At 44.0% G+C, this 16,944-nt stretch overlaps 1 protein-coding gene across 5 annotated transcripts in view; it reads right to left on the bottom strand.

The window, feature by feature from the left end:
• VWA3B (von Willebrand factor A domain containing 3B) overlaps positions 1 to 16,944 on the bottom strand; it is an 81,951-nt gene that overhangs the window by 27,021 nt on the left and 37,986 nt on the right. For all 5 annotated transcript variants that reach the window (XM_072994449.2, XM_072994450.2, XM_072994453.2 and 2 more), the window contains 7 exons: positions 14,739 to 14,855; positions 12,593 to 12,789; positions 11,170 to 11,324; positions 8,925 to 9,063; positions 6,374 to 6,505; positions 3,883 to 3,981; positions 1,853 to 2,035 (listed from right to left, as the gene is read on the bottom strand). In XM_072994449.2, coding sequence (XP_072850550.2) covers positions 1,853 to 2,035; positions 3,883 to 3,981; positions 6,374 to 6,505; positions 8,925 to 9,063; positions 11,170 to 11,324; positions 12,593 to 12,789; positions 14,739 to 14,855 — 1,022 coding nt within the window. The remainder of the gene's footprint in view (positions 1 to 1,852; positions 2,036 to 3,882; positions 3,982 to 6,373; positions 6,506 to 8,924; positions 9,064 to 11,169; positions 11,325 to 12,592; positions 12,790 to 14,738; positions 14,856 to 16,944) is intronic.

Raw genomic sequence — 16,944 nt, 5'->3', positions numbered from 1 at the left:
GATAGCATTGATGTCTGCTTATTCATTATTCACTATTCTTTATGCCTCTTTCTTTTACTAATACATAGTTCAAAGCTTTCTATGAGAATGCACCTATTTCTGACACACAGTCCCTCCATTTTCTATGGCTAATAGTCTTCAAGAAACACCAGCAATCCACGGTTTGGCCAAGAGGGCATGACGGTGAAATGAGGCACCCCCTTCCAGTTGGACCACGTTAGTCATAGGCCAAAGAATTTAAAGGGAAAAACATAAATCTGTTACTGCAGCACGGTTCATTATTCATAATACTAAGAGAGGTGAAATGAAATATGGAAAATGTCCTTTTAAATGTCACACTAAGCAATCAAACTTGACTCAAGAGTTTAAATAAAGCTCATCAGTTTTGCAAATTTGATTTGGATATAAGTTCATTTGCTTCACAAGCAAGTATTCTCTTTGCAGATTGAAATCAGAACACACAGTTATTAAAATCTGTACGTATGTATGTGCACAGCACTTGCAAATGAGGCTTTTACTGCACTGTTATCTGCCTTGTAAATGTTATGAAGGTACAAACATCAGTGTCTCCCATGAGAAATATCCACAGAGAGCAAAAGATACAAGAGGTGCGCTGCTTTTCATTGCTAGCTAGGGTCAATTTGTCTAGCAGGACAAAAACATATGCAAACCCATAATATATCAAGGCTACTTAATTAATGCAAAGCTGCTTCTCCTTTCACCATTTGGTATACACTGGCTAGATATTACACAGGATCATGAAGAGTTGGCATTGTTAGGGGCTTTCCAAGATTCACACCACAAAAAGGAGATCATTGTTGGCTTTAAAGCCCCTCGGACCTCTTCCCCTGCTCCTTCTACCCCTTCCATCTTCCCTCTGCAAGCATGTGAGTTGTGTGACAAAAGCAAGGAAAAGAACAGCAGCAACCTCCACTCACTTTCACCCATACCTCTCCTCAACAGGGGTGCTGGCTGGGCCAAAACGGAGACAGCAACCCCACCAAAAGCATTCTGCTCAAAATCTGGAACCAACACTACATCACACTACTGTACACAAAGGAAGACTGATTTACTTGTCTATTATGTACAACACAACTAGTAAATGTCCTAGGGCAGTTTACAAGTGCATGAAACTAAAACAACACAAATTGCAAGGTTTCCTTTCAATAACCAAACAAATAAATCAGCTGAAATCATGTCAAACATTAGAATGTTAGGAGGCAATAACAAAGCTTAAACAGTAAGAGTAAGGGCAAAAATAAAAATTAAGAAGTCAAAATCTCCTAAAAAAGGAAGTTCTTACCCTGACATCCAGATGTTAGTAATGAGGACTTAAAAGGTTATCCCACAGTGTCTAAAACATGGCAGAAGTACTCAGTCAGTTCATCTTCCATCTCACCATCTAACACAGTGGTTCTTAACCTTGGGTTACTCAGGAGTTTTTGGACTGCAACTCCCAGAAGCCTTCACCACCAGCTGTGCTGGCTCGGGTTTCTGGGAGTTGCAGTTCAAAAACACCTGAGTAACCCAAGGTTAAGAACCACTGCTCTAACACAGTGTTCCCCAAGCAGATGTACTTGGACTTCAACTCCCAGAAATCCTGGCCAGCAGAGGTGGTGGTGAAGGCTTCTGGGAGTTGTAGTCCAGGAACATCTGGCGGCTCAAGGTTTGGGATCACTGTTCTAACTGGTGTCCATTTTGCTTTGCATGCAGGAATGGTTTTGAGCCCTCAATTTACACCTTCTAAAGAATATTGTGCATGGACTGCCTTCATCTGATGTTAGATTCTAAGACCTCTTGGTGTAAACGAGGAACACACTTAATATTTTGAGAATAACTTTTAAAGACTTGCCTCAAAAGGTTTTGGAGCATCAGGCTCTCTCAGACAAATGTGGTAGTAATGAAACCGTCCACCTGTCTTACTGGCCAGCTCATGTAAGAATTTATTCGCTCCGGTATCATCACAGTTAAAGGAAATAGTGTGAATTGGAATATTCTGCTGAAAATCAAGCTGGGCTAAAATTCTATTGGGGGGCTGCAAAGACACAGAAAAGAGAAAACAAAGTGTGTTAATATAAAGATAGTTAGCAACTAAATACTGCAGAAAATATTGATTACTTTCAATCATTTATTAAGTTTTAATTTATTTTTCCTCCAATAAAGGGGCTTTTATGGCTGACAAATGCAGCTAAAAATCCAATAAATTACCATATTAAAAAAACAATTAAATATATTCTCATATTAAAACTTCCCCTGAATTAAAAACATAAAGAATGTAAAGGTTTTTAAGAGCACATCAGAAAAAGATGCAGAAGTATAGCCCTATCTATTAATGCTCCTTCTCTGGCAGCCAATTGGTTTTGGAAAACCTGCCCTCCCCCAAAAAAGACCTTTGCCTGCTGGTGGAAGGACAATAGAAACACGTCCAATCTGGCCTCCCTTGGAAGGAAATGCCATCACCTGGGAGCAGCTATTGAAAAAGTCCTCTCTTATGTCATCATCACCAGTTCCTACCATGCAGATGACTGGACAAAGAGAACAGCTTCCTGCAAAGACCTCACAATCCAAGAAGGCTCATTTGAGGAGATGCAATTCCTCACAAAGCCTAGACTCAAGTTGTGCTGGGCTTTATAGGTCAAAAACAGCACTTTGATTAGTATCTGGAAACAGGCTGGTAGGCAATGAAGTGGTCATGCAAAGGAATCTTGGTCATCCCTGAGACCAGATCTGGCCACAGCATCTAGGACCTGCTGATGTTCTGCAAAATTTTCCAAAGGCAAGTCTCATGTATAATGTTAACAATAATCTAAATAGGATGTAACTAAGGCATGCTTCCCTGTGCCTTCAAACTATATTATCTAATGTCACACAGAACTCAAGAGGCATAAAAACATCTAGTAATGACTGTTGTTACCCATTAATGCCTGGGACTGCTGAAGCCCACTTAAAAATAGAAGGAGCTGAATTTCCTTTTGCAGACATTTAGCAATACAATTCCAGGCATCAAAGGGTCTCATTCCTATTTCGATACCCTTGCCAATAGCCCAGGCATCCAAGACACTTCAGACTGACCTGGTCCTGTCTGGTCTGTCTGGCTAACAGTATGATGGTTGGTTTTCCACACCCATTTACGGTGGTTTCCCAGAGGAAAATATTCCCCTCTGACTCCAGGACAGTTAATTACCTGAACAATTGGTTGTGTACCACAAGGTGCTAAACAAAGAGATTAGCAAACCACCATTTAGACAAGCCCTCAGGTAATACTGGTTAGGAGGAGCTACCCTCTCCCTTCCATGTATTCCCCAGTGCTATTTCTGTATTGCATCTTCTTCACACTGCCCAAGTGACCTCCATTTAAGCTCTCCTGGCTATTTCTCCTCCAGCACCTACCACAAAGCTGCCCCTGCTTCTTCCTCTCTAAATCTCCTCCAGGAACTTAATCTTTGAGGCTTCCCACTCCCACCCTTAACCAACCAAAATCCATTGTGGTTTCTGACCCATATTCGTTACCACCACCCTACTATTGTGATCACTCATCACTATTTGTCCAAGATAATATTTGTCCACTATTTGCCCACAGCCATACTTCTCCCATGCCCCACCCACCAGTATTCGGAAATTCCTACTTCGGGGTTGGAAAGACCATGCTTCCTTCTGTTACTCCACCACCACCCTGTCCTCCTCCCAATCTCTCATGGTCCCTGTGTGTGACTGGAACAAAAGATGGGGAGGAGACAAAGGCACTTCCGTGTGACTTCCTTGAACTGTCAGCTGAGTTGGGTCATCCCTGCTGGAGCCTCTTGTCTCAAGGCTCTGCTTTGTCATATGGCCAGTGTTACATCATCATGCCACCCTGACATGCTTTACTTATTCCATAGATACCTGATCAGGCCTCCCATCAGTAAGAAGGTAAATGGCTTGAGTCTCAGTATCAGAAAAGGCAATCTGAAGTGCTTTCAGAGTGTCTGTGGAACTTCCAACCTAATCAGTCGGTGGGAAAGCAATAGGGGGGGGGGGAAATTGAAACGTTAGTGCTGCTAAATTTACAGAATGGGTTGTCAAATTTATTTGTCAAGTATACTGGTGCGAAGAACCAAGCAACTTATTCCACATAATGGCTAGTCCAGACTTTGTTTAGTCTAAATCACAAGATGAACAGAGGTGAAACAGAAGTTAACCGGAGTTTAGGATTCAGTGATTCTTTAATTAAAACTAAGATTCATCTAGATGAGTTTTAAAGGAAGGCTGCTAGTTGTTTGGATTAAAGTGGAGCACATTGGCATAGAACTCCATTGGCACCAGGTACAAATGCCACTTTGCCACAGAGGAACTGGCTAAATATACTCCTAAGTACCTCCTTTTCTTCTACAACAGGACTTGAGAACATATACCCCATGAGACAAACTCCAAACGCCAGGCCTCTCAGTCCAGACTTCCAGATTCTCCCAGCTCATAGCTTCTCTCACCACTAAATACTATTTACTCTGGCCTGCAGTATTTCTCCACTACAATGCCTGGCAGGGTGACATCCACAGGCCTCTCCCATGGAATGCTAAAGGAAAAGGTGCATTCTTGATTCAAAGACATTCCCAGAAAGGTTCCAGTGTTTCTAATAGACCCCTGTTTTAAGCCTTAGGAAACAGGCTAAAGCAAAGCTTGCAGAAGTTACCTTTTTTTTTTTTACAACAAGCCCAAGTCCCCTAATCAATATGGTCAATGGTTGTGTTCATTAGGGGATTCTGGTAGTCCAAAAAGGAACTTTTCCATACTTTGGCTAAAGCTAAAAGCATTTTCACACAAAACACTACAAGGTTTCAGTGGCTCAGAAGTCCAATTCAGCCTCCACATTCTTGGTCCAACAAGGCATGACAGTCCTCGCTCCATGAAGCTGAATTAATACAAGACATTTTAGCTTATTTAAGCCACAGTTTTCTATTACACATGAATTAGTAATTGTGATTTGACTGTTCTACTAACCAGGATCAGAACACAGTTTGCACTCCAACTAGTTTCCTGATTCCAAGAAACTTTATTCTGATTTGAGAGATTTCTGGTTTTAGATTACAATTTCCACATGATGGTCCCAGGAGAAGTCTGGAAGGTGTAGTTCAAAAACAGAAATCTTCACACCTCTAGTTTCCACTATCTAAGAAGTTTTATGTTAAATTGGACTTGTGAGGAAAAGAGACAGGTGATCCAGCCATGGTACCATGGCTGCAGTGCCTGTGCAGGGTTTGGGGGACCTTGGGTTCAGCCACAAAGGCCCCTAGATGATCTTGGACCAGTCTCTGTCTTCCACTATGGGGATGAATACATGGGCATTCGTCCCACTGTAGAGACAGGTTGGTCCATTCCTTTTGCCAGAGACCAGATGATGTAAGTGCCATTCAGGGACTGTGTTTTAGGTGCAGATATAATCGCTCTAATTTGATTTGTTTCCTACACATGCAACCAATAGGACTGAACTAAATTGGAGCTTGCTGCTTTAAATTTCCCTTCTACTTTCAATTTCCCAATATCATGAAGTGGCTTAAGAAGACAGCTTAGCCACTTCACGATGTTGGGAAATTAAAGAGTTCATCTGTTTCTCCATAGAGGGGCAAAGGAGAGGAAGAAAAAGTTTAAAAAATGAAACTACTAGGACAGCACTGATGTGCCATACCTTTCAGAAGAAAAAAAAACTGAAAGCTTCCTCCTAGAATGAGGAAAGAGAAGGGAGGTTTCTTTTCATTGTTTTCTTAAGGGCAGTGGGCCAAATAGGGTTATTTGAGCTGCATATGCCATGTAGATGCAAAGATCACACTGGACCTCTCTGCAAACTTAAGCAACCCTGTTTAGCCCACTCCAGCCCATTCCAATTGAGCCAAGCAGTCAAGCCCTATAATCTACTTCACCTCAATATGGGAAAGATAAAATGGAGAGATCCCATGCACACCATCCTGAACTCCTTGGAAGAAGGGCAGAATTAAAATGCAATTAACAGCAGCAACCCATGAGCCTTGTAATGTGGCACTCACAAGAGGCAATGAGAATGCATGCTGAAGGAGACAGAATGTCTAGAAGACTACCATTTGTTGGAATAGGAATGTGTCATCCAAAACACTCCTTTCCCAGGTAACTTGCATGTGCACGTGAATGTGACTATGGGCTAGAAACTTGAAGAGATTCAGTCATGCATACTAGCAAGCATGAGTACTACATTCCAATAACAATCACAGAATATGCAAATACTGATATATATGCAAAAACTCTAAACTGCCTCTCATTACTTTCAAGGACACCTGTAATACAGTGCTCTGGTATAACAAATCATTACACAGGAGTTCCAGAAACAATCGAGCAAAGCTACCTTTAAGTTCTTTTCTATACTTACCTCCAGTTCATTTACCCAAATTAAGGCGTCCTCCAAATTACATTCATTAACTTTAGCAAGTTTCTCTTTCCAAGATACCACCTCACCGTCAAATCTGACAAGATTAAATTTGGCCTTATGCTGTAGTTGTTCCTGCAAAAAAAAAAATGTTCCACTGAATTCCTGTAATGTTCCACTTTTTTTCATTTATATATATAAATGTATATACAGTGGTGCCTTGCTTAACGGGCGCCCCGTTTAATGATGAAATCGCTTTGCGATGAAGATTCTGCGATCGCTTTGCGATGTTCCCTATGGGGGAATTTCACTTTGCGATGATCAGTTCCCTGCTTGGGGAACCAATCATGGCAAAGCAATGCTTTTTAAACAGCTGATCGGCGCCACACGCTACCCCCCCAGAGCTCCTGCATAAATAGGGGACAGCGGGAGGGGGGAGCGGGGGCGCTCCAGATTGGTACCTCAGGAGGAGGGAGGGAAGGAGGGGTGAAGGGCCTGGCCGCGATCCCCGCGTGCACCCCTGGGGTGCCGAGCCAGAGAGCCATTGTGGCGGGAGGCGCTGCAAAGGAGAAGGCGCTCGCCCGGGACCGGGATCAGGGTGGCAGCGGCTGGACCGGGGGGGCGGTGTGCCAGAGATCCCCTCCTCGCCCCGTCTGCGCCCCGCCAAGGAGACCGGGCGTCTGGGGTTGGCTGGCTGGCGGTGGGTGGCGCACCCCTTGCCACCCCAGGCGGCTGCCTGCCTCCGCACCCTCCTCCTGCCGCTTGCCGTCCAAGGAGGCGGGGCGTCTCCCAGGCTGGCTGGCTGGCTGGCGGTAGGTGGGTGGGTGACGCGCCCCTTGCCGCCCCGGGCGGCTGCCTGCCTCCGAGCCCTCCTCCCGCCGCTTGCCATCCAAGGAGGCCGGGCGTCTCCCAGGCTGGCTGGCTGGCTGGCGGTGGGTGGGTGGGTGACGCGCCCCTTGCCGCCTCGGGCGGCTGCCTGCCTCCGAGCCCTCCTCCCGCCGCTTGCCGTCCAAGGAGGCCGGGCGTCTCCCAGGCTGGCTGGCTGGCGGTCCGTGGGTGGGTGACGCGTCCCTTGCCACCCTGGGCAGCTGCCTGCCTCCGCGCCCTCCTCCCGCCGCTTGCCGTCCAAGGAGGCCGGGTGTCTCCCAGGATGGCTGGCTGGCGGTCGGTGGGTGGGTGGCGCGCCTCTTCCCTCCCCGGGCAGCTGCCTGCAAGCCCTCGCTCGCTGGAGAAAGACCCTCCGGCCCTCCCGTCTGCGCCCCAGGACACCCCTGCCAAGGAGGCCAGGCGTCGTCCGGGGCTGGCTGGCTGGCTGGCGGTGCTTTGCCATGATCAGTTCCCTGCTTGGGGAACCGATCATCGCGAAGCAATGCTTTTTTAACAGCTGATCGGCGGTTTCAAAATGGCCACCTGCTGTTTTCTGGGACGGATTCCTTGCTTAACAGGCAGCGAAAATGGCCGCGCTATGGAGGATCTTTGCTGAACGGTGAGTTTCAAGCCCATAGGAATGCATTAATCGCGTTTTAATGCGTTTCTATGGGCTTCTTATTTTCGCATTGCGACGTTTTCGTTTAGCAGCGATTTCGCTGGAACGAATTAACATCGCAATGCGAGGCACCACTGTATATCTCTCTTTCAAAAGCAGTCACTACAGGAATACATTCCATTTCTTCTAAAATACCAGTGGAGAATCTTTGGCCTCTGGATTTTTGGCACCACAACTCCCACCTAAACTCACTGTCAGCTGGTGGAGATGGTAGACAAAAAAATCTGGAGGGCCAAAGTTTCTCCATCAGAAATTTCCAGAGATCCAAGGGTCACACACGTCTCTCCTTACACTTTGGAGGGCCATTCTTACTTCCACATCCTGCCCACCCTGAGATATTTTTATTTTGAAAAGTGTTTTTAAAAGAGCCCCCTGATGCCCAATTTTTAAAAATTCACAGTATTTGTGAGACAGAGGTGTTAGGGGCCAGCTACGGTAAACATGCCTCCCATACCCATCTAGAGGGCACAAAAGGGACTGTGAAAGCCAAACAAATATATATATTAAATGTGGTGTGTGGAAAATTTCCCCACCCCTGGTTCCAGAGGTCACAGGAAGAACCAGATTGTGGGGACTGCACAGCTAAGCTACGGTCATAATAAGGAGGCTGAAGTGTTTGAAGTGTTTAATTGTGGAGACCATCGTTCTGCCTCATGCCCCTGTATAAATTACTAGATATATTATCCACTTCATAATACAGCCACCACCCCAAAACTTGGAGAAAGCATCTGTATTTGGGGCGGGGGCGGGGTGTGGCTCAATGGTAGCAAGGGATCAGTAGAGCACACGCTTTGCACCCCTGGCACTTCCAGGTGAGTTGAAACACCACTCTTAAACTCTTGAAACCTGCTGCCAATCACTGCGGGCAGTGCCCAGGTATAAGAACCCTAGCTTGGCCTTGGTTTGAGGCCATACGCTCTGTTTCGAGCAGGGAAAACACATAATATCAGTCTGTGTGTTTCTCTTGGGTCACAACTGTTTCTGTCAGGAATCATAAATATCACTCACTCGCAAGAGCTGAAGTATTTTCTGTTTTACCACAGGCAGTTTGTCTTTCATAGACTGAGAGGTATCAATGAGAATATAGATACAGTCTTCTGTGATTTCCCCAAAGAGCGCTCGGCTGCCTTTCTTCAGTTCCTGAAGTCTACACAAAAACACTTCTAACATGAAATGAAAGGCACAAAAAGAACTGTGTGAAATGTTCACTCAGCTGTTTCTTCACTCCCCTGGGCTTGTAGAAAGAACTTCACTCGTCTACTACAGCAAGCAAGTAGGCAATAGTTAAGTCACAGTTTGAGAACAACGGGCTACTATGAAAAACCACCTTTAAATACAAAAGGTTGTTGTTTGGGAGTACTGGAAGTAAAAACTCCAACATGATGGGGCTTATGACCTCCGTCCCATATCAGAATTGTAGGGTGTCTGTTGCCTTCCTCCCACTGTAATAGTAGAATCAATGTGGCACATTGATTTGAGTACTGGACTTGGACTGGGGACACACAAGACATGCTAAATTTTCACACAGGCATTAAACTCACTGATTCAGTGTGAGCTGGTTACAATTTCTCAGCCTTATTTATGTCAAAAAATATATCATATATCATATGAATGACATAGGTTTGGGGAACCCTCTGCACCTCCCAAAATGGGCAGGTTTTAGAGCCCATGGACAGCAGCTGAGGGGATTTTCTCCCTGTCCAGTTCCTCTGGCGTGCATCATTCCAGCAGCCCTGGACCATGCCAATTGTATTAAAATGAGACTTGTCACAACACACAGGTTGTTAACACCAACATCTTGGCCAGCTTGCAGGCACAGTCTGTTAAAGATCCAAGACAGTCTGGAGCAGCTCAAATGGAAGGTGGGATCTATATACACTTGGATCCAGTTATGAATGCACAGTGGGTTCAGTGATAATTTTAAGGCACATATTTAAAGATCACTTATATGAACTTCACGTGAATTTAAATGAAATTTTATGCTCTTTATGAAGGAATAAGTATAGCTGGTCAACATCTCAACTAGAACACCCAGTTTAATGCTGCATTTACCATTATTTCTATAACATTTTCTCTGGTACTAATCAAACGATTTGTGTACGACAATGGCTACAATCCAATGGCAAAAGGATAAGGGCATAACTTTAAGTGGCAAACTGCTACTAAGGAATGAGTCTTCAGGCAGATTCCTGGTCACACACCATACCATCTGACTGGCGCACAAAGAGAAATCTAAGCCAGTGCTCATTAATCTGAGTGCTCCCCCCCCCCATAATGGCCGCTGCAGTGTCCCCAGGAATTCTTTTGGCTCCAGACTGCAGGTATAACTAGAAACAGGTTGTATTGCTTTAACCAACACTGCTATCACCCACAGACTCTGCGCTAGCCGCACAGGTACTGTCTTTTCAGTCTGGACCCCAATTACACTCTCTGGGGACCTCTGCAGTCCCAGCATGGAGAAACAGGTTGGGAGTATCCATCCGTCCAGGGGCTGGTCACAGACCCTTTAGGGATGGCCTGTATAGCTGGGTGAGATGAATCTGGGTGAGCTCCTTTGCTCTTCCCAGAGCCTTTGCTGCCTCTCACCCTGGCATGTGTACCATTGGCACCACGACTGCCTCAGTTGGTCAACATGGGCACCACTAGTCTCTCCCCAGCAGGACAAAGATGGGGCCCTCTCCCATGGTCCCTTTCCTTAATTACTGGGACTCCCTTTTGGGCTTCTTGCCAAAGGTCTTCCTTCCAGCTGAACTTCACCTCTCAAGACAGAGGCATAAAATCTTTCACTGCTTCCCTCCAAATCACTGATGATGTTTACTCACAGGTCCTGAGCACTCCAGAGGATGTCAAATTTTCTTCTTTCTCTTCCCTTTTCTCCTTCCCTCCTTCCTCCTTTATTCCCTCTGGCAGCTTCTCCTTCATCTTCCCCAGGGAATATCCCATTACCAAGCTCCTCAGCAAACCCATGTCTTCCCTCCCCAATGCCTTCCAGGTGCCTGGAAGCGGTCATCCTTCTTGGTCTCCCAAAGGACTGTGGGGTGAGGGCAGATGGGCAGCTCTGGATGCCAGCAGTGGCCCCCTGCAATTTGCCTCTACAAGTTACACCATTTCCACCAGGATAACGATGCAACAAGATTTTGGACAATATTTGAACCCCTAAGCAATGCCTGTTACACATTAATACACAGGATATTTTTTTCTGATTACAAGGGACTGGATTTCAAAAAAATATTTCATTATCAAGAAAGTTAACCTTCTTTCCATTTGGTCAAGAGCACTCTTCATTCGCTCTTCATACTGCTTGCATCTACCATCTTCCAAATATATGTGGATTATAGACCCATCTTCCAAAACTGTATGTAAAAATCTGTCACAGTATTTAGCATGGATTATCTTCTTGTTGGATTCCTAAAAGATCAAAAAATTGTCATGAAGAATTCACACATTAAACTGAATTTATATGGAGGAACCAGTGTAGAAATAATGTTTGGACATTCTGTTTATCCAGTCTATTAGCTGTCTGGAGAATGACATTTTCATACTTTTCTAGGGTCTCGCATGGTTAGAAACGAACACACACAACAGAGGGACTTGTGTTCCGTTCAATACCCAAGCTTTCCCAGTTGGACCTAGTAGGGTGAGAACCTATGAAACTTCTTATTCTGATCTTGGAGAAAATAGTTTTTGAGCTCAGACATCCCAGAACCTCTCAGGCAGCATGGCCAGTAACATTTCCAAGCTCTGATCTTATGCCTCCAGGGAAAGTCTTCACAATGCTTTTGGCCTGCCATCCTGTTTGGGCCACTGCTTCCCAATCATCCTAAATTTGAAGGATATATCACCTCTTCCATAAACTCAATTGAGTAATATGGAAAAACAACAAGAGGCATTGCTGAAGAGAAGAGAGTCACAACGTAGGTCACTGAATGAGCCATGTTCTTTGTATTCCTCCTGCTGGAACCTGGAATGAGCTATTTGCTCCTTGCATTCAGTCTCACATTCTGACCCAAAAGACTCTTCCTGAAGAGTGTAATTAACCTTTTATTCTTATAAATTTGATACCTTTTGAGCATAAGATCTAAAGGAGGCAGGGCAAATCCAAGACGGAGTTGCCTATATTCAACAAAACCAGACCAAAAGAGGATGCATCCTCGAATGCATAACACAATGACAAGAAACCCTCAACCTGAAGGAAGATCTATTAAGTCCATACCGATCCCCCAAGGGATGCCAACAAAATGGGCTGGGTCCAGACTAAGTGGAACCAGCTGAATCGATAGGACAAGTGAATCATGACTTAAATGCCATTGATTTAAATATGAATTCAGTTCAACTAACTTCTGTCTGGATACAATTCAATGCCTTCTTTTGGGGAGACGATATTTCCTCAGAGATATTCAAACAGTATTTCCTGATCCACTCAGAAAGCTTTAGGGTTTGGGGGTTGGGTTGTATTACCTTGCCTAAGCTCAGCTGAGTGCTATAGAATACTTTGCCCATTATAATAAACAAACAAAACAAACAAATCTAGCAAGAGGTCAGAGGCCAATCACACTACAACATTCACTCATTCATACACACGTAAAACTGATGTGTAATTTAGTGCATGATCAGCACCTGTCTAAAACTGTGGATAAAAGAAAATACACAGACAATACAATGCGCGAGTTACCTACAGCATCAGTTTGGAAAGATTCATCCTGTGGCTTGGTTTTTATATCCACAATCCCATCTGCGTGACGAAACGAGCAATCACCAAATGCTTTAGAGATGGTCAGCTTCTGTGCTTTTAATCCGTTCTTCTGCAGCCATTCCTTGGAATTCACATAATCCTTTGTATTTGCCACACATCCCGAATAGTTGGTTTTGGTGGCTGATGCAAAAATGTAAACAATATGATTTTTCAGGATGCTTGTAATATAAGCCCTACCCAAAAAATAAGCCCTAGTTAAGTGAAACTCCACCCTCCGCCATTGTGCAGCCGCCAGAAGATGATATGACATGTATTTGAATAAATGTAGATTGTTGTACATGGAAAAAGTAAAACATCTCCTGAAAATAAGCCCTTATGGGTTTTTTGGAGCAAAAATTAATATGAGACCCTGTCTTATTTTCAGGGAAACATGTTAAAATGCCCTCAATCCATTCCAGTCTGGGTTTAGGCCATGCCATGGTATGGAGACGGCATTGGTCACCCTGCATAATGACCTTCAGAGGAAGGCCAACAGGTAAAATGTCCCTGGGTGTCATTCTTGACTTCTCTGCTGCCTTCAATACTATCGACCATGGTATCCTCCTGGGGATGCTCTCTGGACTAGGGATAGGTGGCTTGGCTTTGTCCTGGCTCCAATCCTTCCTGGAGGGCCACCCCAAGAGAGTGCATATTCGGGAGATGGTCTCCATCCCTTGGACTCTCGATTGCAGAGTCCCTCAGCAGTCAATCATCTCCCCGTTGTTTAATATCTATATGAGGCCACCAGGGGAAGTCATCTGGAGATTCAGAGTGGCGTGTCACGAATATGCTGATGACACACAGCTCTGTCTCTCCTTAATGGATGCTGTTCCATCCCTTGAGCGCTACCTGGCTATGGTACTGGAGTGGGTGAGGGCCAACAGAAAATTTAATATAAGATCCTGTCTTATTTTCGGGGAAACGCGGTAGGACCACCATCATCACACCCTAACTTTGTGCTCACATAGTAACCATAAGACTGTATGGAGAAGTTTTGGATCTAGCATAAGCTTGTTTTTCCTTGCTCCTTCCTCTTCTGCTGGCAGACCTTAGCCAGTAGAACAGTTATGACTGCAGATCCCTCAGCTAGCTGAAAGGTGTCCTGCTACTGCACGGCGATTTCTGCCAGCACACAAGGCTTCATTCCATTTCTAACCTTCTATAGACAGTACATCACTGATTAGGAAGGCACTGTTGAGTGGCAAATAATCACCAAGGACTACAGACAACTGGACCTCAAGGAATCCTGGTGGATTTATGAGCACCTCAGACCTATGAATCAAAATATCTAAGGGAAGGCCAGCACTGTCTAGAGCTCTTTGAAGAACTCCATCTTGGAAAAATGTAATGTCCTGCTACCAGAATCTCTTTTTTCAGGGTACATTGCCTTTAGACATTCTGGTAATTGGTGATATAGTGCTTTGCCAACAGAAAATGAGTCTGCTATAATATATTAACTTTAAATTTATCACTGGCTATGGAATTTTTGGACTACAAATTCCATAATTCTCCACTCTGGGAATTCTACCTAACAGATCTACACCTACAGACACCTAAGTGTGGCTCACCTGGAAAAAAGGCCTAGCTGGGAAGGCTTTGTAGCCTGGCATAGGCCTAGCTCTGCCCTAACATCTTATGCAGAAAGGAAGCCCCACTGTTATCTGGGAGCTTCCTTTCTGCATAAGAAGCTAGGGAAAAGCTAGGCCTCAGAGCTTTCCCTGCTGGGCTTTTTCTCCAGGTGAGTTATATTCAGACATCTATAAATGTGTGGGTCTCTCAAGTGGAACTTCCAGAAAGGAGAACTGTGGGATCTGTAGTCCAAAAATACCATGCTTATTTGTCACTGCCAGGAAGGACTGACCTTGTACTTGAACCCAAATCTTCTGGGTCAAATGGTGCTACATGGATAACTGAAAATGAAATTCATAATTGACAGTGTCAAGTAATGGATTGCCTTCCTAGAAACTCCTCCTTATGGTGATCCTTATTCAGGAGAGTCTCCAATGAAACAGAACATCCAAAAACTCTACAAAAATATGAGCAAGCTACTGGAAAGATGTCAGAGTAATTAAATACATGTTTATAAATACCTGGAACAGATTCAGATTGTTCAAACTCTATCAGAATTCTCTGAACTTGTATCAATGTGTTCCTGGCTTCCTCTAGCTCCTTCCAAATCAGGTAGACATCTTCTCTGACGCCTGTTCCTATATTGGGAGAAACATGAGAGGTACACAACTAGAGGTGAGATTTTGCTACCCTGGCAAAATGTATTCGGGCACTCATGCTCGCTGAATGCTTTTGCATTTGATAATCACAGAGTAGTTAAGAGCAATCACTACACTTATTTTCCTCCAAGAATTTTCCTTCATGAAATGCTTTCATATTCCACAAACATGGCTATTAAATTGCTGGGGAAGCAACTACTTTTATACTGCCGAAGGTAAATAAAGCTATTTCAAACAGATTTTAGCACACCATGTTTCTGCAAATCAGACCCAAAGTCTTCTGTTTTTTAAAAAATATGAATTTTCCCAGCAGCCCATTTTATCCATGAAAACAGGCTCTGTGGCACTGAGGAATCGTCTAATGTAAGATGTGATATGGGTTGAAGGGGGAAACAGCAATAAAAATGCCACCTCCTCCACCGCTTCCTATGGCAGGAACCTCCACTGTATTGCTTTCTCTTCTGTGAATGAACAAGTTCTTCCACTTACAGATGTTCCACCGACCACCATGCTCTGACAAAAAGCATAAACTAAAAGAGTGACATGCTGAGGTAAAATCAGAGCTAGGAGTAACTAGTAGTACATAACTAGTTACTTAGAGTTAATTTCTCTTCTCCAGAATGACATTACATTACAGCTATAACCCAGTGAGAAGCCACATCCTTTTATCATATAATTGTAGCTTTCTGTTACTGTTGTCATTATAAATGTCTGGATTCATGCTATACCTTCTGCTTCTACCTCATGGCTTGTTCAGAGTAATGAACCAACAATTAAGTGGACAGGAAAGGCATGTGTTTTGTTTCACAAAAATAGCTTGTAGTATAATTGTAGCACGGCGATTTCTGCCAGCACAGAATATAATTGTAGCATGGCGATTTCTGCCAGCACAAAAGTAATTTTAGTTACTTTTGAAAAGTAACTAAAAGCAAATGTAACTGCTTTGGAGAAACAGGAAACCAAGATTTATTTATTTTTAATTAACTACAACGGCAACTAGCTAAATCAGGGGCTGCGGAATTGTAAGTGACATTCATTACTTTACTTTTTCAATCTAACTTGCAAGGTTGTGAGTAGAGTAAGAAAAGTGCACCAGTTAAAAACACAAATTGTTTTTAGGGACTAGGACTATCAGAAAGAAAGAACATGCTTAGACCCTCTTTCTTCCAATGAGTCTCTTAAATGTACCTTCGTTCTTTTTTACATAAGTGAAGAATTGCCACTCATTCCTATTTGCACCTAGAGATGTTGTCACAAGGAAAAGAGACTGGATCGCTGAGGCCTCATCAACAGGCATTCTACAGAGAAGCACACGGTGTCTGCACACAGAGAGCAGGCAGAAGTACATACTGTCCCTAAGGAGGCTTGCAGTCAGTAGCGTATGAAGAGTGAACCATCCACCGCAGACCCATATTTCATAGCAAATCTGATTGTCTTTGTGCTGCCACCAGGCTCCTTATAGGTTCTGCAGCAACCAACCAGTGCAGCAACCCCTCTAGAATATAAAACATGTACATGCCTCCCTGCAGTAACTCCACAGTTGCTGTGAACAACTTTTAAGCATTCCCTTCCCACCCCCTTTCCCATGCAGCAAAAGAGCCATGTGCCATAAATCTGATAGGAAAGGGCTCCAACCATAATTTAAAGAAGGATGCATCTCAAACAATTTTTGCACACATTTTTCAACAGTATTTTGCATAGACTCCAGTACAGTTCTACTAGAAACAATGACGCCACTTAACAATCTCTGTGGCTGTCCTGTTATTGTACCATTGTAATGTGTTATTGTATACTGCCACCTCCTGGGACTTTTTTTTCCTTTTATATAAGGAGAAAAGCAAGCTAGTAACTATTTAACTTAACAAGCCAAGCCAAGCCAAGCATCTAAGATGTGTTCTATGGTTTATTCCTCTGACTAGTTGGGGTGGGCTGGATATGACTTGCAGACTAAACCTGGTTTGTTTATGTATTCCATTATAAGCCAGGGTGACCAGGGAGCAGGTACCCACACTCTGTTTTTGTCTTAATGAACCAAAGTCCTCATAGTTTCTCGGCTTATCCTGGTTCC

Source organism: Pogona vitticeps, chromosome 3 (genome assembly GCF_051106095.1).
Source record: "Pogona vitticeps strain Pit_001003342236 chromosome 3, PviZW2.1, whole genome shotgun sequence".
Lineage (NCBI taxonomy): Eukaryota > Metazoa > Chordata > Lepidosauria > Squamata > Agamidae > Pogona > Pogona vitticeps.
Note: the sequence above shows the minus strand (reverse complement) of the source record. Positions and strands in the feature narration are given on the sequence as shown.